The sequence below is a fragment of the Sporisorium graminicola genome, chromosome SGRAM_22, assembly GCF_005498985.1.
Source record: "Sporisorium graminicola strain CBS 10092 chromosome SGRAM_22, whole genome shotgun sequence".
NCBI lineage: Eukaryota > Fungi > Basidiomycota > Ustilaginomycetes > Ustilaginales > Ustilaginaceae > Sporisorium > Sporisorium graminicola.
Window position 1 is genome coordinate 1,119,188 of NC_043731.1, and position 22,803 is coordinate 1,141,990.

At 57.2% G+C, this 22,803-nt stretch overlaps 11 protein-coding genes across 11 annotated transcripts; 6 read left to right on the forward strand and 5 right to left on the reverse strand.

Moving 5' to 3' along the window:
• Positions 1-55: 55 nt before the first annotated feature.
• EX895_004060 (uncharacterized protein) lies at positions 56-3,022 on the reverse strand (the record flags this gene model as incomplete). The annotated part of the gene is made up of 1 exon (XM_029884658.1): positions 56-3,022. One exon carries the CDS (start codon positions 3,020-3,022, stop codon positions 56-58), a length of 2,967 nt encoding a protein of 988 aa, XP_029739368.1.
• A 1,562-nt stretch (positions 3,023-4,584) lies between these two features.
• On the forward strand, positions 4,585-5,964 carry EX895_004061 (uncharacterized protein; the record flags this gene model as incomplete). The annotated part of the gene is made up of 1 exon (XM_029884659.1): positions 4,585-5,964. One exon carries the CDS (start codon positions 4,585-4,587, stop codon positions 5,962-5,964), a length of 1,380 nt encoding a protein of 459 aa, XP_029739369.1.
• A 331-nt stretch (positions 5,965-6,295) lies between these two features.
• EX895_004062 (uncharacterized protein) lies at positions 6,296-6,907 on the reverse strand (the record flags this gene model as incomplete). The annotated part of the gene is made up of 1 exon (XM_029884660.1): positions 6,296-6,907. One exon carries the CDS (start codon positions 6,905-6,907, stop codon positions 6,296-6,298), a length of 612 nt encoding a protein of 203 aa, XP_029739370.1.
• On the forward strand, positions 6,399-6,743 carry EX895_004063 (uncharacterized protein; the record flags this gene model as incomplete). The annotated part of the gene is made up of 1 exon (XM_029884661.1): positions 6,399-6,743. The coding sequence occupies one exon, from the start codon at positions 6,399-6,401 to the stop codon at positions 6,741-6,743; it is 345 nt and encodes a 114-aa protein (XP_029739371.1).
• A 3,155-nt stretch (positions 6,908-10,062) lies between the features above and the next one.
• Positions 10,063-10,662, forward strand: EX895_004064 (uncharacterized protein; the record flags this gene model as incomplete). The annotated part of the gene is made up of 2 exons (XM_029884662.1): positions 10,063-10,437; positions 10,537-10,662. The coding sequence occupies 2 exons, from the start codon at positions 10,063-10,065 to the stop codon at positions 10,660-10,662; spliced, it is 501 nt and encodes a 166-aa protein (XP_029739372.1).
• A 156-nt stretch (positions 10,663-10,818) lies between these two features.
• EX895_004065 (uncharacterized protein) lies at positions 10,819-13,869 on the reverse strand (the record flags this gene model as incomplete). Its single annotated transcript, XM_029884663.1, has 1 exon — positions 10,819-13,869. One exon carries the CDS (start codon positions 13,867-13,869, stop codon positions 10,819-10,821), a length of 3,051 nt encoding a protein of 1,016 aa, XP_029739373.1.
• A 536-nt stretch (positions 13,870-14,405) lies between these two features.
• On the reverse strand, positions 14,406-16,631 carry EX895_004066 (uncharacterized protein; the record flags this gene model as incomplete). The annotated part of the gene is made up of 1 exon (XM_029884664.1): positions 14,406-16,631. The coding sequence occupies one exon, from the start codon at positions 16,629-16,631 to the stop codon at positions 14,406-14,408; it is 2,226 nt and encodes a 741-aa protein (XP_029739374.1).
• A 1,238-nt stretch (positions 16,632-17,869) lies between these two features.
• Positions 17,870-18,838, forward strand: EX895_004067 (uncharacterized protein; the record flags this gene model as incomplete). The annotated part of the gene is made up of 1 exon (XM_029884665.1): positions 17,870-18,838. One exon carries the CDS (start codon positions 17,870-17,872, stop codon positions 18,836-18,838), a length of 969 nt encoding a protein of 322 aa, XP_029739375.1.
• A 758-nt stretch (positions 18,839-19,596) lies between these two features.
• EX895_004068 (uncharacterized protein) lies at positions 19,597-21,189 on the forward strand (the record flags this gene model as incomplete). Its single annotated transcript, XM_029884666.1, has 1 exon — positions 19,597-21,189. The coding sequence occupies one exon, from the start codon at positions 19,597-19,599 to the stop codon at positions 21,187-21,189; it is 1,593 nt and encodes a 530-aa protein (XP_029739376.1).
• A 228-nt stretch (positions 21,190-21,417) lies between these two features.
• EX895_004069 (uncharacterized protein) lies at positions 21,418-21,892 on the reverse strand (the record flags this gene model as incomplete). Its single annotated transcript, XM_029884667.1, has 3 exons — positions 21,418-21,519; positions 21,604-21,777; positions 21,869-21,892. The coding sequence occupies 3 exons, from the start codon at positions 21,890-21,892 to the stop codon at positions 21,418-21,420; spliced, it is 300 nt and encodes a 99-aa protein (XP_029739377.1).
• A 240-nt stretch (positions 21,893-22,132) lies between these two features.
• On the forward strand, positions 22,133-22,792 carry EX895_004070 (uncharacterized protein; the record flags this gene model as incomplete). The annotated part of the gene is made up of 1 exon (XM_029884668.1): positions 22,133-22,792. One exon carries the CDS (start codon positions 22,133-22,135, stop codon positions 22,790-22,792), a length of 660 nt encoding a protein of 219 aa, XP_029739378.1.
• Positions 22,793-22,803: the final 11 nt, after the last annotated feature.

Here is a 22,803-nt window from a genome sequence, read left to right on the forward strand (position 1 = left end):
AAGTACAAGTGATAAAGAAGTGGTGACAGAATGAGTTTGTTGTTGTTCGTGAATGTCAATGGGCCATGCCGACGCTGTAGGCGTTGCCCTGTGTCGCCGCCGCGGCCGTAGCGGCCGTAGCAGCGGTAGCAGCGGTAGCAGCGACAGGAGTGGAATCGCTGCCTATGGTGTTGGCAGCACCCGTCTCAGACGGCGAGCGACTCATGCTGGTCGAGGCAACAGTAGTCTCTCCCGTTCGAGCATTGGGCCGATACGCAGGCGGAGGCGCAGAAGTAGAAGGACCCGCATTACCTGACGCAGCAGCAGTGTGACCATCCCTGCCGATGTGGTCTGCACTGAGCGCGAGCCATCGCCTCGACAGCTGGGTGGGATTGCGCGACATGGGGGGTGAGCCGCTCATTCCGCTTCCGCTGCTTCCCGTCGGGGAGCGGAGAGGCGTCGGCGTCGTACTCCTGGTTCCCAACCCATTGATCGCGCTCGCATTCTGCCCGACCAAACCCGTCCTGCTCGTCAACACGGGCGACGGCAACGCCGGCCGCAGGGGCACGTCCACCTCCCCGCTGTGATCCGCATCCTGGTCAACAGGCTCAGCGGGGAGACTCCAGTAATTGGGCAGCGCGGTCCATTCCGTCGCCGTGTGCGATGATGTCAGCGTGATGGGCGCTTCGATGATGATGTCGTACAGCTGAGGTGTCGTTTTGCCGGCTGCCGAACTCGACGTGCCCACGTTGTCGTTCCACACCTCCCAATCGCCGTCCGATTTGCCAACGCGAATTGACAGGCGGACCAGGTGGTGCACGGCAATGTTCGACTTCGAATGGTTGGTGCTGAGATTGATCCGAGTCGTACCGCAAGCCGGGATGTTGAGCTCTGCGGCCAGCTCCCACGGTCCCGTAGGGTCCAAGATGGACGGCAGCGCATCCGAGTCTTGGTCATCCGAGGTGGCGGCGGCCCTAGCCATGTTGGCCAGTGGACTCTCTTCCAAAGCATCCGCCGAGTCCGAAAGGATGGGCAAGATGGGCTCGGAAGCCGAAGTATGAGCCACCTTCATCAAGGTCCACTTTCGGGGCACTTCGTGTCTGGCCACACGCCTGCCTTTGGCAAAGTAGTCGGTGCGTTCTTCGAGCGTGGCGAGGATGCGGTAGATCTTGACCTTGCCCAGCGGAACAAATTTGAGCCAGAGCGGAATCTGTTGACCAATGGGGAAACTCTTGCCGCTGAACACAACCATATAGGAAAGCAAGTCTTCCCAACACCGCTCGACAACGATCGAGTCAGTCTCTTCGAGCGCGTCCTCGTCCGGCGCGTGGATGAGTTTGACTTCGCGTTCGGCGACGAGATTAGGCGTCAAAGCACCTGCTCGGATGACATTGGCGCGAAGGACATAGCGGTTGAAGCCAAAGTCGGCGTGGAGCGTCGGAGGCAGGTTGGACGGTAGCGAGATGCAGATGGGATAGGTATAGGTTCCCTTTTTGAATTCCTTTGAGTCTGAGTTGGCCGCCTCTTCGCTGTGCGCTTTATGGTCTGCGGCGGGCTCCTTGAGAAGACCGTTGATGAGGGTCTTGAAACCTGGCTTCTTCATCTTGGCGTCGCTGTTTGACTTGCTGCTGGTCTTGCCCTTGCTAGCTTTGGCGTTGTTGTCGTGCAATTCCACCGAGTTACGGCGACTAGAGGGAGCGCTCTTGTTACCGTTGGGTTTAGGCAAGACACCACCGTTAGCAGGTGTGGCAGCGTTGTCGACACGAGACTGCGGATCGAAGCGCACCATCTGTTGATTGGCACGGGGCGCGGCAGATGGCTGGGTATGGAGGATGCTTCTACCTGGAGGTCCAGCGGTGCCTGACACTGAAACAGCAGTAGCTCTGGGAGGCGACCGGCCTGCAATAGGGATGCCAGGAGTCGAAGGCGTGGCGACGTTGGTAGCATTCTGTGTGGTGCTTCCTGCAGCTGTCGCAGATGTGGTAGGTCCTGTGCTGGTGGATGCACTGAACCCTGAGGCACCAGCCACCGTCTCGTTCGCAGACGGTGTCTCGAGGGGAGGCTCGGTGGGCCAGGCGTCGTAGCCTTGCAGAGGAGCTGAGCGAGGTGCGTAGAGAGGAGGACGCTCATATCCCTGCGACTCAAAGTACTCGTGCCACGTAGATAGATCCTGGTGCTGTGCGGCATGTGACCCGCGATAATCAAAGAACGAGGCAGCGGGCGTGGTTGCGAGCGATGTAGAACCGGACGAGGAAGTGGGGGGCCCCAACCGCGACCAGGAGGGCGACTGAGCAGGTGTGGTCAGGTTGGAATCAGGGCTGGTTGCGTAAGGCGTCCATGATGTGGTACCTGAGCCGGTGCGTTCAAGAGGTGGTCGGTTGCGAGAGGAGGAAGACGAGGAGGAATCTTTGTGCTTATGGAGGCCCATGTCCGGACGCAGAGTGGGTGGAATCATGGCAGTGCCGGCTTTGGCGGCAGCACCGGCAATCTGGCGCGCCAGGTTGCTGCCACCGCTGGAACCGTTTCCGTTGGAGCTTTTGGGTCTGTCGTCATCCCTGCGGCTAGATCCGGAGGCTTGGCGCGTGCCGCTAGCCGAGGTGGATCTGGGGGTGTTGTTGGTGGCGCCTGAAGCGCGTGCGTTGGCAGCAGCATAGTCCCAGTCGACATCCTCTTGGAGGCCAATCCCGGGGCCGACTGAATTGCTCCTAGGACGGGATCCCGCGGGGATGGCCTTGTCGTGCTTTGCATTGTAAAGGCTGATGGTGTGATTGAAAATGGACATTTCCTCGACCAGTTCTACGCGGTTGGGGCCGATGCCTTCAGGCCAGTCTGTCTTTGCCGTGCCTTTGAGCGAGACAGTGATTTCCTTGATCTTGGACGGTTTAGGGAGGTAAAGAGTGACCAGACCGCGGAGCTGAGAGGGAGGCGCATCGATGTTGACGGGGCGACGCCGGCCGCGAGCATCCTCGCCGGAAGACGACTGTCCACGGAGAAAGACGACGGGCTCGAGCTGTGTGATGGTGACGCTGGCAGGAGGCGACATTTTGGAAGAGCAATTGACGGGTGTCAAATGTGTCTATTAAGAAGAGAAGAACAAACGATCGTACTGCAGTCGAGCTGTGAGATGCTGTTAAAGGGGAGTGGCGTCTATATCAAGAGAGGAGCGGCTGCGTGTATGGAAGACGCCTAAACGGATGTCGGCGTGGTGGTAGCCATGGTGTCAGAGCAAGAGGGGTCGGTACCGTGCTCTTGCCCAGCACGGTGTTCGAAAGATGGAGGAAGAGAAGGAACGAGAGGAAGGGACGTTTTCTCACTACGATCCCGTTTGAAGTATGTTACGACAATGCAAGGAAGGGAGGAAAGAAGGAAGCAAGCAAGAGAAAAGAAAGCGGGGATGAATCATCGACTTGTGGCTGTCACCACAATATCACACCCACATCGAGTCTGCTCAGCCCGAATTTGCATGGAGCGACCAAAAAGTTACTATTTCCTACTCGCCTTCTCCGCACTGTCTGTGCCATGCCAAGCTTGTGGGACGCGACAGGAAGAAAGGAGCGAGCCAACCAGTCACAGGCACCTAAACGCTCTAATTTTGGAATTGCCCTCTCACTTTTCTTGCCTCGGCTCAATTCTTTTTCGCTTCGACTCTAGATCTTGTTTGACATGTCGGCTTTGCAATTCTGCAGCTTCTGAGATGCATCACCGACCTCGACCAGTGCCTTTACATGCCACGCCATGCCGTGCCAACCTTGTTTTCATGCTTGGCACTGGTTTGGGGTGTAGCTAGCTTCAAGTTGGAGCCTAACGCCCTCTTAGCTTTGAAGGGCAAATGGAATGTCGAGCACCGGCTCATCGTCAACCATGTAGCTAGACTCTAGCTCAAACATGAGCTTGTTCACACGTCCTCTCAAGATCACTCGCCTTTGCGGTCAAATGCAATGCAATGAAGGCCAAAGAATGCGGCGGCGGTCGACGAGTCTGCCCTGATGCAAAGATGATGCAAAGAAAGACAAATTCCAAGCTGGGTTCGCAGGCAGAGAAAGAAGCTCGATTTTCCACGTCACGCCGATCTTTTGGCCGTTGCCGGTCGTTCCATATTTTCCATTTCGTTCATCCTTTCTGGAGCGTATGGACCGAGCTGGCTCCGTCGATTTTTTTCCACATCGTGACGCCTTTTTGGACCAACCTGCATTGCCGTGTTCGCCGTCTCGCATGGACTGTACCTGTTATCTATCGCATCATCATGTGCAGAGATGCAGTTAGCGACGGGGGAACCCTTCGATGCATAGGTGAAGCGGGCAATGCCCTGAGCGCCACCAGATCCATGCCAAGCTGCTGTTCTATCTTTAGAGTCTCCAGTGCAATGTTACGCCGGCTCGAGATTCGGGATCAGCCAAAAACAAATTCCCTCTGCAACTCGCACGACTCCACATCCTCATTCGATACTGCCATTGCCGAAGTCCGAGCATAGCGGCGGTTCGAGGGTCCACAGGATTTCGATGTGCCCTGGCTTGTTCCTTGACTACTTGGTATCCTCTTGCCCCTTTAGCATCGACTACATACGTTCGTCAACGACCAGCCAGCTCTTGGAGATCCGGCGCCGCCATGTCCAATGATCCAAAGACGCTCTTGGCCGCCAAGTTTCTCGACTCGTTCCTACGCGAGATTGTACTTGACACGGCCATCCACACCCACGCCAAGATCAAACGCGCCCGCTCCATCTGCCACCTCTGCGGCGTACGATGCCAAGCACACACTCCTGCCGCCGAACAGCCCTCATCCAACAACGGTGCTTCTCTAGATATATCATCCACGGCTTCGCGCTCAGCAACGCCCGTGCCCGGCTCGACGTCGACTGCACCGCACAAACCGGACTATTACTCGAACAATCCGCTCTTCGAATGTTTGGTCTGCTCGCGCCAGGTGAGCTCCAATCGCTACGCTACGCATCTCGCCAAATGCATGGGCATGGGCAGCAAAGGTGGACGTAAAGGTGCTGCTAGAAACGCCAAAGCGGCAATGTCCAGTCTGACTGGCTCGAGTAGGCAGAGTGGCGCGGGCACGCCGAGGTATGCAAGCGATGCCGACGATGACAGCTTTGCGAAGCGTAAGAATGGCAGCGTAGTGACGGGCAAAAACGGAGTGAAGCGCGGCAGCAGTCCGCTTGCTGCAAGCACGTTGGCCAACGCAAGAATGAACAAACGCATCAAGACCAGCTCGCCCACACCTCCTCCCTCGGACAGCTTGGGCACGGGCATGAGCCGCTCCTATTCGTCCCAACCTTTCGCGCCATCCGGACTGAGCAACTCGACCGTGCTCAGCGGCTCCCCACTCAACCCCAACAACACCACGACGCCTTTGAACGGCAAAGCGAGCCCGGCGAAGAACGGCAGCAAGAACGCAGCGTCACCAAAGAAGCGCAAACGGCTCATCGATGATGACGAGGAAGACGACGACGATGGTGGGGCCGACTTGTACCACGACGCTTCGGACGGCGACTCGAATGAGGAGGAAGGCGAGATCTCGGACGACGACAATGACGACGATGATGATGAGGATGTCGCGCTGGCCGCGGGATCCGTTTCTTCTCGTCCACCAGGGAACGGCACCAAGATCCAAATACCTCTACGCTCGACACCCTCGTCGACGCCAAAGCCAAAGACGTTTATCGTAGCCGACGACTCGGACTCGGATACCGTTCTGTCTACCAATCGCAAATCTCACCAGGCGCTGGACGACGATGACGATGAGGATGATGACGACGACGATGACGCTGACGATGACGACGACGAGGACGATGCGGATGACGACGACGACGACGTGCAGGTGTCAAGGGCGGCTCAAGGCCGAAGTGCGGGTACCAAGTCCAAGAAACCCTCCGCGTCTTCGAGTGGCAACGGTGGCCTGCAACGCGAACGTGGCAGCGACGGCGAATTCATCGACGTCGAAAGCGCCTCGGATCAAAGCGATGCCGATTCTTTCTAGCGTCGCAACCCCACCGTCTGCCTCTTCCCGTGCATTGTCCAGCAGCAACCCTGTCTCAGCTTGTTCTCTACTCCCAGTTAAACTCGTTATTCACACCGATGCCAAGGCAGCGCTCGTGCAAGATGGGCGGCGAACAACAGTCTCACGTTGTGAAACCGAGTGAAGAAAAACAAAGTTCCGAGGGAAAGACAGCGAGCAAAAAGTGACTAACGATACAAAGCCGCCACTCACGCCGTGCAGCGTCGAGGACGAGAATAGAAAAATAGCTGAAGCCAAAAAGTTTGGAGGTGCGAACGTAAGCGGCAGAGACGAGAAGACAGCCATTTCCCGCTCAAAGGGCACTCATCACCGACACTGCGATCGCGACCACACTAACTACTCCAACCATCGGCACGACCATCGCCGCTGGCGAGAGCATACCCAAACTCAAAAAGATGTTGCCATACTTGCCGCTCCCGTTCGTCGAGTTCAACGGCACGAAGCCGATCATCTTCGACTTATCCTCCGACTCGAGCTCGGCGCAGCTGGGGATCTCGCATTCGAGGTCCGCCGAAACGGCGTTCTGGTTCCTGTACCAGCACGCAGTGCCCTGTGAGAAGCCGCAGCAGGTGTTGATAAAGCCGTTGCCCCACGAGGCCTGCTGGTTGACCGATAGGTGGTTGGTCATCGAGCAATTGGATTCGGTGATGGTGGCATCGCCACCGACGGGTGCAGAGCCAGAGGCGGTGGGTGCAGATGCGGAGGCGGAAGCGGATGAAGTGGTAGTGTTGGTAGATTGACGTGCCTCGAGGAGAGAGCGTTCCGAGGGGAGCGCTGCGTCATCGAGGGAGCGTTCGAAGGGTTGCGCGACCGAATCGATGGCTTCGAGCTGTGCTGTAGCAAGCGTGGCTAGTGCCAGCAAGAGCGCGATGAGGGCGGTTGTGAAGAAGGAGAGGGATCGCATGGTGGCGCGAGGTGTAGTGGATGAGGCGATGGGAAATCGAGATAGGTATGCTTGCGCTTTGTCACGTTGATGCGGCTTGCTGCGTAGCGGCACTGCTGGTGTGCTACTTTCGATAAATGGAAAAGTTTTGAGTGCGTCTGCTATCGATGGGGCCGATGAGTGCAATCAAGTCCAGTAAGAAACGTTGTCCAGGTTTGGAAGAGGGTGACGATGCAACTGGCGATCGTTTCGCTCTTTTGATGTGTTGTTACAAGGAAAGGTCGGGTTTCAAGCAAAAGGAAAGTGGAAGAGACGGAGCCAGCAGTCCGGCGTTGATGTGGCAGCGGAAATGAGTGTAGACAGGAAGGATGATGGTGACGAGAAGAGTAATGGCATCTACTAGCTGGTTATTATGAAACCCAGCGGAGGTGGAAATGACTTTGACAGGCATTCAGCGGCAGCACATGATCATCAGGCGAACTTGGCATGCCTGCTTGGCTGCTTGGCTGAGGAAGCAAAAGCGGGTCAAAATTCCATCCTAAACTCGCGCTGAAAATAGCAGGAGAGCGAGCGAAGGGCAGAGTTGCAAAGTCGCCGCCGTCATGTACGCTAAGGAATTCGAATATCTTTTAGCGAGAGCGGGTGTGCGTTTCGATCTAGTGCAGCTGCGACAGCGGCGGCGGTGACGGCGGCGTAGAACAGGCTCTCTCTCCACTTCGCTGCGCCCCCGTTCCTACATTCCTGACGAGCTTCCAACCACCCACGTCTGTACTCTTCCTATGTCCCCACACCTTCTTTGCCCCACACTGCGATGTGCAAACCCAGAGCCCACTGTAGCTTGCTCTAGGCTCGCTCGGCGGTCTTCGGACACCAAAGAGGATGAAGATTCCCAAACCCTCGTCGAGTGCTGAGCGGTGAGCTGAGCCGTGGATGGGTTTTCTTTAGCCGATTGTGCCCATGGGAATATTCTCTTCACGCTCTCGCTCTCCCCGCAGGCCTCCCCGCAGCGTCGATCCCCGTTTTCACGCAGACAACTCGTCTCCCGCGTAAGGGGCGCCTGGAAATGAAATCAAACCTCCAAGTTTTGCGAGATTCCGCAAAGAGTGGGGAAATTATTGATTTGATAGCATGCTCATCACCACCAGCCTAACATCTCAAGGCCATGCATTTGCTTCTCCCTCCCTGACCTTACCATCAGCTTCAACGACAAGCAGGGTAGTCGATATCGAACATTTCAGCGCGCGTGCGGAACAGCAAGCAGATGTTGAGAAGAAGGGGGACCCAGCGGCCGTCAGACCTGCAGCGAAAAAACGTCTTCAAAAAAAGAACGAAGTGGAAGGTGGGAATCGAACCCACGACCTCAAGATGTATTCACAGGGCGCCGCTCTTTCGAGAAGATACGTTGCAATCTCACGCCAAACCACTAAGCCTCTCCCACGTCAGATGTCCGGTTATGAAGTTTGATTGCTATATATAGGGCTCCGACCATCAATCTTTTCCTGCTGAGAAGCACCGCGGTGACATGACGTTCCTCGAGCGCTTTTACCCTTCTTGATGTGGTCAAGTTGGCCTCTGTCACTCTTGTTGAAGCCGCGGTGTTGACTACGTACAAACCGCGGAATGAGTGAGGTACGGTACATAGGAGGAGAGAGCGTGGAGCCAGAATGGTGTCACACGAGATCCATCTGCTTGGCCACCGTCGCTCCTACCGCCATCTCCTCGCCTCAGAACAAATCAAGCGAACGATGCCGCTCAACGGCTCCTGTCTGTGTGGGTAGGTTTGGATAGGTGCAGGTGACCATCAAGGACAGAGGGCTAGCTCTGAAGCCTGTCATTTGTTGATGCACGTAAGTATGTCCTCTTCATCCGGAGTGCGGTTCGGTGGCTAGCATTGTTTCTAGCGTTGCTGATTTCTGCTCTCCCTATGGACCTGCTTTGCTGCGAATGCCGCTCTTTGGTCTTGTGTGCTCGGTGGGACAGCAACCGCCAATCTGCTCAACTTGCTGACCCTCTCCTCCCCCCCCCCCCCCCCCTGCTGACCACTGCAGTATTCTCGCTCTTCTCGACGAAATTACGGGCGAGACCAAGTTCTGTACTTGTCACCCACCTCTTCCCGTACCCTACTGTTGAAACTGACGGCTCGATCTCGTCTCCCTTACGCAGCACACACTCAGATGCAGACAAAGGCTCCGACAGCGGCAACGTGCTGAACCGCCACTTTTGCTCCACCTGCGGCTAGCAGATCCAGAGCGTCGCCCTGGCGAAAGCAGGCACAGCCACCACCAAGATGGGCCTCTTCGTCAAATTCGATGGCTGGGGCACCAGCATTCTAGCTCGCTCGGTTCAGATCATCCCCAGGGACAAAAAGAAACGGGAGACGCTCCTCAAGGCCGTGCTCGCAGCTCAGGCTGGGTCGTAGATGCATCACGGAATTGTTCGGGTGCGAGGTCCGTTCGCTAAGCCTAATCGACACCGTGTCTGTGGTGCCTGATCTGTTTGTGGCTGCTGCTTGCTGCGTTCTGATTTGTGGAATCGCGAGACTGCGAGACTGCGCTCGGTCTGCAGAGGAGAGGTGCATGATAAGAACGTATAGAGCCGACGGCGACAAGCGGCGAACCAGATAAGAAAAAAGCATGCAAAGGCCGCCGCTAGTCGAAAGTGTAGTCTTGGCAAAAGCAGATATCGTTCGGCATTTGCTCATTCGGACGACGATCCCGAGAGCAAAGACACACAGGCAGGCAGACGGGTCGCCAAGAACATTGTCAGAGGATGTCTGGGGAAAGGCGCATTGATGCGAGGTGTTGTCACGATAGAGATAAGCAAGGCATGAGAATGACGGGGGAACACTGGGGCACACAGGCGATTCGGTAGTGCATTTTCAGCTCATATCTGCTCCACTGCCTTTCTTCTCCGCGTCAGGAAGGCGCACGTACGGACGGCTTTGCTGAACCCTGCATGGTTCAAGCTAAAAACGCATGGACCAAGTGCGATAGATAAGCCTCCTTCTCCCGCTGAATGGTCATGCCCCCAAAACCTTGGCAGCGCTCGAGGCAGCGCCTATAAGAAGCCAACCTGATCCGCTTCTTGCTCCTTCTCTCCTCCTTCAACGACACCACCTTCAACGCATCCGAACACATCAAACCGTATTCGCCTCTTCAAAAAATACTTGAGCAACAATGTCCACTCCTTCGTCGTCCGGCAACATCCAGAAGCCCAAGATCCTGTCGGATTTGCCGCCCATCTTCGCCTCGCTGCACGATGCCAAGGTCAAGGCCAAGATGACGTTTGCCGACATTGCCGCCAAGATCGACCGCGACGAGTGGTACGTCGCTGCCATCTTCTACGGCCAGGCCAAGCCGGACGCCAGCGACGTCGCCAAGCTCAGCTCGGCACTCAACCTGCAGCAGCGCTACCTGGACGAAGCGTTTGGCGAGGACTACTTCCCGCACCGCGGCCTCGGCGACTTCCCCCCGCAAGACCCCGTGCTCTACAGGCTGTACGAGGTGCTCGTCGTGTACGGCTACCCACTCAAGCATATGATCCACGAAAAGGTATGTGGGCTGCACAGATCGCAGAAGGTGTGTGGGTGTGCAGGATGGTGAAACATTGCTGACAACTTTTTTTGTTGCTTTTGGTCGTGGGGAGCACAGTTCGGCGACGGTATCATGTCTGCTATCGACTTTGAAGGCCACGTCGAGAAAGTCAAAGGCAAAGCAGGCGAGGACAGGGTCAAAATCACCCTCGACGGCAAGTTCCTCCCTTACCGTCGCTGGTAAACTTTCTCAGGCTGTCAAATCTAAATCACAATGTCAAACTTTAATGTCAAGTGTCCGCGCCCCATCAAAGCGAGCCAACATCATGTGTCTGAGGTCATTCTATTGGAGTTTAACCACCAAATTGGCATGCTGATTGTGTGCATCGACAGCTCTCCTCTAATCCTCAGTGGGGTCACCGTACTCAAAGCATCCCCTATGCCGGCTCCTCGCCTCGTCCAACCCCTTCTGCAACGCCTTCGTCATCACAGGGTAACTCTTCCAGTACCTCACCTTGTCGTCCAACAGCGCATACCCCTCCTTAGTCAACTCATAATTGATGCACCCCACCTCCGGGCTCTGTCCGATCCCGGGACTCTCGGGGTCATACAGGCTCACATGAAGCAGGCCCGTCCCCGGCTCGACAAAGTCGATGTTCGCGATCATCTTCGTGCCCTCGGCGGCGATGGCCCTAAACCTGTCCAGCGCCTCCTCGACGTACTCTGCCTGCTTGCCGTCGTAGAGCCGCACGAACGACAGGCGTGCATCGCGCGCCTGTGCGGGCAAGCGCGTGCGCCCAAAACGCGCCGCGTCAAGCGGACGCAGATCCTTGAACTTGACGCTGTCCTTGTTGCCATAGTCGATGAACGACACTTGAGCTTCCTTGAGCCCCGGCGAGACTTTGCGGATGATGGCGCGGTACCACGCACCGTCTTGGCTGAACTTGGCCGAGACCAGGTCGCCAGCGCGCGGGATAAAGCTCGCAGGACCGGCAGCAACGGGCGACTTGTGGTGCAGCGAAAACTCGTCCATGAGCGTTTCGAGCTCGTTGATCTGGTCGTTGAGCACCTGGATACTGAAGCCGAACGGATCCTCGGGACCAGAAGAGCCTCGCACGTCCGAGATAATGCAGTCAACATACTCGGTTCTCGCCGGTGCAGCAGCCGCAGCAGCCGCACCGCCGGCACCGTTAGCCGCCCCGCCCCAGGCGGCCCCTCCAGCACGTGCAGCACCAGCACCTGCTCCAGTACGACTCGTAGCGGCAGCAGTACCATCAACGTATTCAGCCCCTCCCTCTGCAGTAGCATCGTAGTCGTGCCACACACCAAGCTTGCTCGCCTTCGCCTTCTCCTCTGCTTCGGCCAACGCCTTGTAGAATGGCGTCGCCTCGGCGCTGTAGCTGTGCACGGTAGCCAAACCGCCCTCGACCAGCGACACGGCCAGATTGTCAGTCTTGTTGAGGTAGAGCGCACCGATGAAGCCACCAACCTTGTCCGTGCTGAACACCTCGATCTCGACGTCGCGCTGCAGAGCACGCATGGTCGAAAAATCAAGACCCTCGCGACCAAACGGCTCGTCCTTTTCCGTCGCGTTTCGCGCCGTCTTTGGCGCACGGATGCCGGCAAGCACGAAGGTGAGTCGCACGTTCTCGCGGGGAACGATCAGCTTGAAGCGAGACGCAGAAGCGACGAAATCGACAATCGCCGACAACCGTCCAGCTCGCTTGAGACCGGGGAGGAACGTGTTGGCTTTGGACGCAGTCTCGGACGCATCGCCCATGCGTGGCGCAGGCAACTCTTTGCCCGAGTGGATCCCCTTGCCTTCCGTGACCGCCTTGGCTTCCGCCTCCATGAGTCGGTCAAAGTCGGGTGAGCGATCCTCGTCATCACGGCGATGCCTCTGCACCGTAGCCAGACCCCTCGAGATGAGCAGAAGTCCAACGTCGGCATCCTTGTTGCCCTGCTTGACCGTGGCGTACTCTCGCTCGTCGAAATCGCCTTCCTTGGGCTTGATGTAGTCCATCTGCACCGACACCAATTTTCCAACCAGGCGCTTGCGCAGGAACTCGCGCGCCTCCGCAGCGTAGCCCGCCTGCTTGGCGTCCTTGACCTGTGGCTGGCGCAACGACGAAAATTGAATACGCTTCTCGGGGCCGAGCTTGCCGTCCGCGCCCGTCTTGCGCACCTGGATCGTGTCGCCCGAAATGATGCGGGAGACGACGGCGTCAAAGGTGCGCGCTGCAACCGGCTGGCTTGCCAAGGTACTGGACGATGAGGCAGGTGCCGAGTACGATTGCCATAGATTGAGACGTTTCTCCTTTGCGGTTCTTTCGGCTTGACGGTACTTTTCCATGCCACCGTACGAGGCGAGCATGCCAGCGTGCCAGTCGACGCATCGAGCCAGGCCAGCCGCAAGCAGGAATTGAGCAATGTCGCCGACCGGGTGGATCGCGAGGCCGATCAGCACGCTCGCCGAGGGCTGAGTAGGAGTAGGAGGGGCCGATGAGGTGCTTGCAAATGGGGTCGGAGCTGCGACGGGTTGTGGCACCGAGAGAAGCGTCACCTTGATGTTGCGCTGAAGCAGACGGCTCTCGACAAAGAACTTGGCCTCTTCGCCGTATGGCTCGCTAGCGTCGGTAGGGCTGGCACCACCGCCCCCCGTAACTCGAGGCGCCTTGATACCAGCCAAGCTCAGGTTGACCATCTGCTGGTGAGTCGACGAGAGGAGGAGACGGACACGAAGCATGCTGCCGTCGCGGACCTGCTCAACGATGGATTCGATGGGTTTGCCCTTCCACTCGGCGAGGAAAGCGGCCGTGTCTTCGGGCATCGAGTGGTGAACCTTGAGCAGATCGTCGGGCCCCCACAGACCGACTCCAGAGGCGGAAGCCTCTTCCTGGACGCTTCGCAGCTTCTGCTTCCAGCTGCCGTCGTCGGCTTCCTCGCTTCGCCGAGCCACCGAGTCGTGGACCTTGGCCCAGCCAGCAGCAAGGATCTCGTGGGCCACGTTGGTGTCCGGAAGACCAGGGCCTTTGGGCGGCAAAAAGACATGAGCAAATTGGCGGGGCTGCGCGACGGTGCTTCCGGGTACGGCTGCAGGTGCAGGGACGGTGTACTCGATGCGGTAGCGAATCTCGCGGCCTACGGTGAGTAGGCGAAGGTACTCGCGGGAAGGGAAAGCCTGCGGATCGTCGTCACGCTCGCGCGAGCCGAGACGAGGAGCAGCGATGCCAGCAATGTGGACGGTCTCCTCCTTGCCGGGGATGTTGACGCCCTTGGGACGAATCACAATCGTGTCTCCGCTCAGCACGGAACGGACGATGGCGCTCTTGAGGGTGGGGACAAGAGGTGCAGCCGCGACCATGTTGGCAGCGGCTGCGTTACCTGAAGGAGGGGCTGCATTGGAAGGGGTTGATGCTGCTGGGGCTGCTGATGCTGCTGCGAAAGACATGGCTGAGGACGATGCGTGGATTGATGCTGCCGTTGGTTGTGGTGCCGTTTTTTGAGAATGCTTGTGCCGAACTCGAACGAAGTCTATGCTAGGAGAAAGAATTTGAGCAGAAGATGAAAAGAAAGAATGCTGATATATGGTGGTAGTGTGCGGAAAAGAGAAGGAGGGAGAAGAGAAAGAAGGAGCAGCAGCAGAAGAAAGGGGGAAACGACGGCTTGCAAGGGAGTGGTCCGTCCGTTTTGCGAGTCTGGCTCGTCGCTGACAATTGAAGACCAACACTCGGTTAGGCCAATCACACGTCTCTGTGTTGCCTGCTCTCTCTTTCATGGCTGATCGAAAAGGACAAATCGCGCGAAGAACCGCATCAGCCGACCTGTCCAAACTGGAAAATCTGCTTTTTGTGTTGCTTGTCGATCTCACAATCCCAACCAATCCAACTCTGTCATCGACAGCGTCTCAAGGACACAATAATCTTCATCTCTGTACTTTACGTCAATGATGAATGTGGCATGGATATAAAGCATGCTTCTGCTGCTCTACACTCCACGATCGAATGTGAGCCGGGTCGAATTTCTCGCTTCCGTCACCTTTTTGAGCGCGGTCATGAGCTGCTGCACCCTCTCAGGCGTCTGCAGTGCACTGTCGCAGCTGGCGGCAGCGTTGATAAAGCAGAGCACCGCTGACTGGTATCGCTGGAAGGCCTGAGTCGCTTTGGCGCTAGCCAGTCGATCCTCACTCTCTTGCTCGAGAAGGGCTTGCATGCGCTTGATGCACCAAAACGCCCAGGTGACGGACCAGGACTGCATCAGGTCCGGATGCAGCCGGATGATGCCAAACAGCGTTCCGTGATCGCAGACCAGCACTTGTCGGTCCAGCGTTGTTTGTACCTCGTGTTCAAGTCTTCGTATCGCTTCTTGCTTCAACTTGGCATCGCAGTCCGAAGAGAAGCCGATCTCTTCGACCGCGTAATCGAGCCCTAGCCATTGCCCGAGAAAGAGAAAGATAATGAAGCTGCGGCGGCTCTGATCTTCGGGGTGCGTAGGACCGGTGATGTGCAGCATGTCGTTCCAGTCCCATGTAAACAGGGGGCCGAGCTGGTCGTGCCACGCTTTCAAGTCGTCAAGCACGCGCAGCACATCTCGAGGGTCAATGCCGACATCTTGGACGCGCGGGGACTGGATCTTGTACGCAACGTAGCGGCAGATGTTGGAGAGGTCGACGAAGTAGTCGCGGAACGCCATGCGCATCGCATCGGTTGCACTGCTACCCCACAGCGGAAGACTGCGTATCAGGCTGATTTCGTCTTCTTCGATGAGCGGTGTTGTGCGTCCTGCTTGGGACCGGATGGCATCATAGACGTAAATGGTCCAGAATAGAATCCTCTGCCGCACTGAATCCCTACCCTCGAGACGTACGCCGAATGGCTTCTCTCGTTGCAGCTCGAGCTTCTTCATGAGTCGGATAAGCCCTTCATGCGACAGGACGTCGACGTCATACACGCCTTGCGCCGACATGGAATCCGCGATCGGTTTGGGCTCGCTGTCGACGTATTCGACCATGAGCACCACGGATTCCAGCGCATCAAACCCGTCGCGCACCAGACGATCGCGATCCTTGATCAGCCTGCAGTAGTGTTCGTACAGATCCTTTTGCAGCTCGAAGCGGTTGGCAAACTGGCTCGCTCCTGCACCACGACATGCCACCGCGATCAAGAGCAACTCTGAAAGCGGCTCGTCGCCTGTATCCGCACTGGAACCCACAAAGAGGCCGCTGTAGCGCGAAAAGAAGGCGTGGTATCTGGGCCAGAACCACTCGGGACGGATGAAGCCGATGCACTGACCGATGCTCTCAAAGTAGGCCTTGACGCAGACGTCCAAAAGCTGCTTGTCTAGCGAAACGATGCCAAGCAGTCCACCGACAAAGCCAACTTGACCTGTGGCGTTATTGGGAGAGGGCTTGTTGAAAGGGTTACGCCGTTTCAGCGCGTTGGTTTGTGTCGAGACAGCGTTTGTGATCTTTGAGCTGAGAAAGGTGCCCTGCGATGAGATAACTTCCGGCGATGATTGGTCCGAGGCAGCAGCGGTAACTGACCTGGGCGTGGCACTGGAAGATGAAGGGTCGGTAGGTCCCGTTGATGTGTCGGCAATCTGGCGACTGGAGCCATGCAGTTCGTTGACTGGGGTGCTGCCGGTAGAAAAGCGAAAGACGTCTGCATTGCTGGTGTCGAAAGCAGCGAACATGCCATTCTGGATGATGGAGCTGCGAGTGTCTGACGCCTCTGCGTAAGGAGGGAGATGAGTGCCATCCGTGGTAACGTTTATTGTTGGAGGCTCGTCTTGAAAAGTAGCTCCCTGTTGTTGCGAGACAGCTTCGAGTAAGCTAGAAAACCCGGGTGACATTTCGATGGCGCCGTTGAACGAAGTCGTTGAGCTCATCTGTGGCGCATGCGATGCTTGGCCATTACTCTGGGTGAATGCAGATGAAGTCATTGTTTCTGTTGCGTCGATAGATACGGCCTCCCCCACCTCCTGCTGCTCTTGAAGCATCTTCATGCGCTTACCCAGACGCTTCTTGGGAGGGTTGACGGTGAGTACGCAGTCCATGGATGCACCCTCGCAGTTGGTACAAGCCGAGTAACCCTGTTCAAGACGAGGCTCGCGATCGCATTTGACTTTGCGAAAGCGGCAGGCATTGCAAGCAACGTAGAGTTTTCGCTTGCCGCTCACGTTACTACTGGTGGAAGCCTCGGCGGTGTCGGACATGTTTGCAGAAAGTGACTTTGAAGTTGGTCACATGCCCATGACAAGTGTGGAGATGAGAACGGTCTTGCAAATGCCGGGCCGAGTCGAGGATGGTGGAAGTGAAAAAGCTGAGTCGGTGCTGCAAGTCTTGCAGCGTGGTGCATGCGAGCCAACCTTGGGAAAGCGCGGATCCCGGCGGTAAAGCGGCAGATCAACTCTATTACTTGGAGAAGGCGGCCCAAGCTTGGCCCAATTCTTGTTCCCGCGGATCAATTTATTGAATTTTGAGCGCGTTCCTGAAACTGTTAGACTGTCACAAACTGAAGAATCTTTGACGAAAAACCCCACAATTGCCAGCAAAGCTTCGAGGAGCGCAAAAGCAAGTCAGGGTTGACCCCTCGTTCTGCTCTCTCACCCTCGCTTGCAGCGCCAGCTAAGCTGGTCTCGCAGGAGAGCCAACAGCCAACGCCCTCGCTTCTTGCTTGTTCCCACCACATCGCTTCGCCGACCAGCTTTGCATCTTTTCTGCATCTCTGCAGTAGATGCTTGGCAGACGCCGGAGTCTCGTTGCTGGCAGTGCTTTCCTTACCCTTTGTGTGTATGTGTGTGTATCTCTTTTTGACCGCCGACCTTGCCGAGTGCACCAATGTGATGATGCTTTTCGTCTCGATATTCCCACGCTAATTGAATGATCATCGTAGTGGTGCAAGTATGTCTTGGATGGCTGCAGGATTAGCGGCCGGTCAATATCGCAAGCGACACGTTAGCAGTAACGTAGGTGAGGAGAGGGGGCGTTGGGCGGGTGTTTCGGACGCGGGCGTTTGACACGACTCGGACTTGGAAATTAAATAGGCTGAAACAAGGAAGCGGCCCTTTAATCTTATAGCTTTTCTGCGTTGTCTCGTCCATCGCGTTTGACCAACACCCCAATGCTGTACTTGCACCGCTGAGCCGGGATGCATCCATCCGCGTGCCCCTTTTTGTGCGCATTCAAGCCGCTACCTCTCTGCCCTTGCTCCCTCGCCTCTCTCTCTTCCCACCATCATCCATCAAGGCTTTACATCATCCCTTCCCTTTGCGGTCGACGGCATCCCCCTCTCCCTTCTTATCGTGGCTGGTTCCACATCTCCTCTCGCTCTATATATCCCCCCTCTCTCTTCATCATCGGTTTTGTACTTCGAAGGCAGGACCTCCCTTTGCTTCCGATTCCATCCAACCCCAGAAAGCAGGACTCTTTCTCTCTACCTCTTTAGACCATCATGCGATCCACCCTCTTTGCCGTCGCATCGCTCGCCGTGCTCAGCACGCTTGGCTTGAGTGTCCAGGAGACCCAGGCCAAGTCGCTCAGCAACAGGCACCAAAACCACGCCCGAGACGTCATCATGCCTGCTGCCCACCGCAGGAAGGTGTGCAAGAAGCACAAGAAGAAGCCTGCTAGCACTTCCAACAGCAACACCAAGCCTAAGATCGGTACCGACTCTGGCTCTTCCAACAACAACAGCGGCAGCAGCAGCGGCTCGTCTAGCGGCTCATACACGTCGGCTTCGTCGGGCTCGTCGTCTGGTTCTTCTTCTGACTCCTCGTCTGACTCATCGAGCTCGTCCTCTTCCGCCAGTGCTTCCGCTTCCGCTTCTGCCAGCGCGTCCGCCTCGGCTTCCTCCTCGTCCTCGTCGTCTTCCTCCAGCTCGTCCTCCTCCGGCTCCTCCTCTGGCTCCTCCTCCAACTCCAGCTCCAGCTCCTCGTCCTCCGCCTCCGCCTCCGCCGGTGCTGCTCCCCCCAACAGCCCTTGGGGTAACTGCTTCGACCTCACCGCTACCGCCTTCCAGCCCAACTGGAAGGGCGAGGCCACCACCACGTGGTGCGGTGTCAACTTTGACAAGTCTGCGCCCATCATCGCTTTGCCCCTGGCCCAGCTCTCCAAAGCCTACGGTTCGGGCAACTCGGTGACCTACTACTCGGACCAAGGGCTGTGGAACGACATGATTTCGCAGTGGTGCGGCCGCGAGGTGGTCATCGAAGGCCCTGGTGGCAGCTTCAAGGCGTACTTCGGCGACGCCAACGAGTGGACGTCGGTCGATGTCAACATGAACTTGTTCACCAAGCTCAAGGGCGTCGGTGTGGGAAGCTACTCGGACCCGGATGCTGCCGGCTGGATCCACGGCGTTAAGGGCTGCTTCACCGGCCAGCAGGTTAACTTGAAGAGCGGCTTCCCCTTCTCGTACACGTAAAGTCCTTCCTCCTCGCTAAAGGATTTGCTGGTCAAATTCCAAGGCAGCGAGCAGCACTGCGCCAGGCTGGCTCCTGGTGTAGAGATGGGCATCCGGATGCATGGCGACATCTGTCCGACTGGAGCTAGCCTCCTTCGCGGGCAGTTGTTTGGCGCGCATCGGTTGTCGTAGACTGGAATACATTCTCGCCTCCCTTTCTTACAGCCATGTAACGGAACCTCCTGTCACTCTACTTTATGTATCTCGTCACCCCCGCAATCTACACTCGCGACGTGCTGAGGAGGTGTGGATCGCCCGCTCGGCTTGCATACCGAGACGTTGGGATCTGCGTCCTTCTCGCCTCGCTTATCAGCATCTTACTCATCTTGACTGCGATCGCCTCTTTACGCTGAGCGATCCACCTTTGCCAATCCGCGGTGGGACGGACGAAGGTGGCAACCATTTAGCAAGGAGGCGTCGATAAAGAACCCGTGGCCCGCATTTGTTTCATACATTGTACCCACGAGCTGCGTTACAACGATGGTGGGGCGAGTGAGTCGAGTTGTGAGGGAAGGAAACGTCTCTCCCTACCAAGAGCGCGAAGGGAATGCGAATTGCGGTGGGACAATCGATCACTGATGAGGTCTGTTCACTTTTAGGTTGAGCTCAGGACAGCACGAGCAGGGTGATTGGGAGATGCTATCTCCATCACGTTCTCTGCATCTCTTGTGCCTCTTTAGCGTGGTCTCAGCAGCGAACAGAACAGCCAGCAGCACCACATGCAGTGGTTCATCTTATTCATCAGCGGCTTGGCCTGCCTGTCAGGGTTCTCAGCAGCTGACAGTGCGCCTCCCCCGACGACTCCAGTCGCGAACAGCGCCCCCAGCTCAAACACCACGTCCACCAACACCCCTGCAAACGGAGCCGCAGGAGGATCAACAACTCCAAAAGTCTCAAATAGCGTCTTCGGTGCAGGCTGTCGCTGGGACCCAACCATCAACAACATCGAAGAAGTCACGTTCCAGTTCCGTACAGGTCAAGCGCCCCCATCAACATGGTTCTCCGACGTCAACATCCCCGCTGCAGCCGATGCGGCAGGTACAGACGCCAACATGAAGCTTCGACGTCGACAGACGGGCACCACCGCGTTGCCTGTCACTGCGAGCCAGCCCGCTCCAGACAATGTCGATGCAGGGGGTGCACCGCCGAAGCATGGCCATCATCGGCACTTTGGGCCTGACGGCGCGGTATTGGATGCCTCGTACCACACGCGGCTCATCGACGTGCTCACGTTCCGCGCGCGCTACGGCTCGTTCGGCTCATCGCTCAACTCGGCGGGCTGCGCGCTGCCTGCCTTCAGCGAGCGGCTCGCGCAGCTCGAAGCGGCCGAAGGCGAGATCGTCAACAACTACACTCGGCAGCACAAGCCCACCGCAGGCACGGACGACACGCCGTCGGCGATGTTCTTCTGGGCAGGCATCTCGAACTACGACCCCGCAGTGCGTTCAGACCTTATCCAGACCGTCGTGTTCTACGGCGACGGCTGTGCGGCTAACCCACGCCAGGGCCTGTGCATCTACGCGGCCGAGTACAGCAACTTCCGGTACAGCCCCGAAGACCACATGTGCATGGGCAGCAACATGCCTGTCTTCTACCCCATCGACTCGCCCATGACCGTCTACTACCGCACCCAGAATGGATTCCGCACGCAGGAGGCATGGATCGACGGCAAGATGGTCAGTTACTTGCGGTCTGCGGGTGATCAGGTGATGAACAGCTTTGTTATCACCCAGGAGTGCAAAGGGTGCACCTGGCCGCTATACGAACAGGTCTACGAGAACATCCGCATCAAGTTCTCCGAGCCCGAGATTGGGTTCGATCGGTTGGGGAGGTGCACGGGGGGCGCAGTGACGCAGGGTGCGGCGAGGAGCGAGGAGGGCGGCCGGGTGTGGGTGATCGACAAGGTGACAGTGCCGAGTGGGAAGCTCGCGACCAGCTCGCCGGGACGGGATGGTGGAGCATCTCAGAAGCAAGGCGATGCTAGCAGCTCGGAGGGTGGTGGTGACCAGACTGCAAGTGGAGCCGATGGCAAGAGCGGTGCAGATGCGAGTACAGGAAGCGGTGAGTCTGACACCAAGCCTGGCGCAGGTGCTGGTACTGCCAAAGCTGAGCCGGCTGCAGATATCAAGGACGCTCCAGCCGCCGTTTCGTCCGCCGCTGCTGCTGCTGCTGATGCTGCTGATGCTGCTGCTCCAGTCGCTCCCGCTCCCGCTCCAGCGCCTGCACCTGCCCCTGTCTCAGCTATCGATCCTCCAGCTCCTCCAGTGGCTTATCCCGCAGTCATCGCTGCTGCGGCTGTCGTCCCGCCATAATATCATTCACACTGCTTCGATCGCACCAGCTGCTGAAAGAGAAATCCTCATACCTAGAGCCGGTGTCGCGGCAGCATTACAGCCGTATTCCTTTCATCCAATCCAGAGCGCTGGCGCATCGAAGGTGTCGCGAGGCCAGTCCGTGAGGCTGTGAATGCTTTGCTTGCTTGGGCTCGGACTATATGATAGAAGCGTCGAGAGAGAATGGCTTTTGGATTGAAAGTCGGTCTAGGGCCCAGAAACAAGCTCGGTAAGCGCCTTCTCCACATCGCCGTTATGCTTAGCTAGTGTCGCTTCTGCGACGTGCCGTGAGACAAGCAGCTCCGTGACCTGATCAACCGCACAAGTGCCATGTGAAAGAACCGTCAGTATTGCTTGCCGCCGTGAAGCACCTCGCTGACATCGTTGACTTACAATGAAGTCCACATCGTCCTTCTTGAGTTTCTGACCCTGCGAGGGACCGGCAGCGATGTTTGCTGGGACTGTGGCTGCATTTTCGCCGAAACACAGGGACTGGACCGTCTTTTCCATGCGCCCACGTTCGAAGCTGTAGCCTGCCGAGTCAAAGTCGGCCCATTCTTGGATGACCTGCCGACGAAAAAGGGGAGCAGTGCGAGATGTCAATTTAGTCAGCAACAGTGCAAGCAAGGCTTAAGTTGCTGGAAGAAGGGTAGCATACCTCTGCTTGCGGTTTCGAGGCCATGTTGTGTTAATAAAGAGGGTATGATGTTGTGGAGAGAAGGGGAGGAGAAGGTTGGCAATAATTGAACAAGTCGGCAGCTGACAAGAAGAAATCGGAATTCGGGGCTTCCACTCCGAGAGCCGCGACTTTTTTTCTCATTGAAACCTTCTCAAAGCGCCTTGACCTTCTCGTCCTTCTTCGTTGACACACTTAACCAATCGTACGGCAGCCCATGTCGTCCTGGATGCTGTCGGCCAGGAAATGATACCAACACCATCCCTCACACACTTGACGAAACAAGACTTTCGCAAAGTCTACGAACCGGCCGAGGACACGTTCATCCTCCTTGACGCCCTTGAACTCGAGGCCGACTCGCTCGCCTCGCTCTCCTCACCACTCTGCGTAGAGATCGGCTCGGGCAGTGGCATGGTCACCTCATTTCTGTCTCAGATCCTCGGTCCAACATCCGCAGCGTATCTCGCCATCGATCTCAACCCTCACGCCAATGCATGCACGCTAGCCACAGGCAGAGCAAACAACGTACACATCGAAGCCGTCCGCTCCTCTTTGGTTTCGGGGCTGAGACCCAGACTAGATGGGAGAGTGGATGTCCTGCTGTTCAACCCGCCGTATGTGCCGACGGAGGAGGAAGAGGAGATGATGGCGCAGAACAAAGCTGGGATCGAAGGTTCGTGGGCCGGAGGAGAGACGGGAACGAGGCTGGTGGATGAGTTGATCGACGGCGGGATCATCAAGGACGTTCTGGCGAGCAGTGGCAGGCTGTATCTGGTAGCGATCAAGCAAAACGATCCTGCGCGGCTGGTGAGGAGGTTGACGGAGCAAGGGTTGGAGTCAGAGGTGGTGTTGGCGCGGCGCGCTGGCGGGGAACACTTGCACATCATCCGAGCTGTCAAGCCTTGAGCATCAGCCTC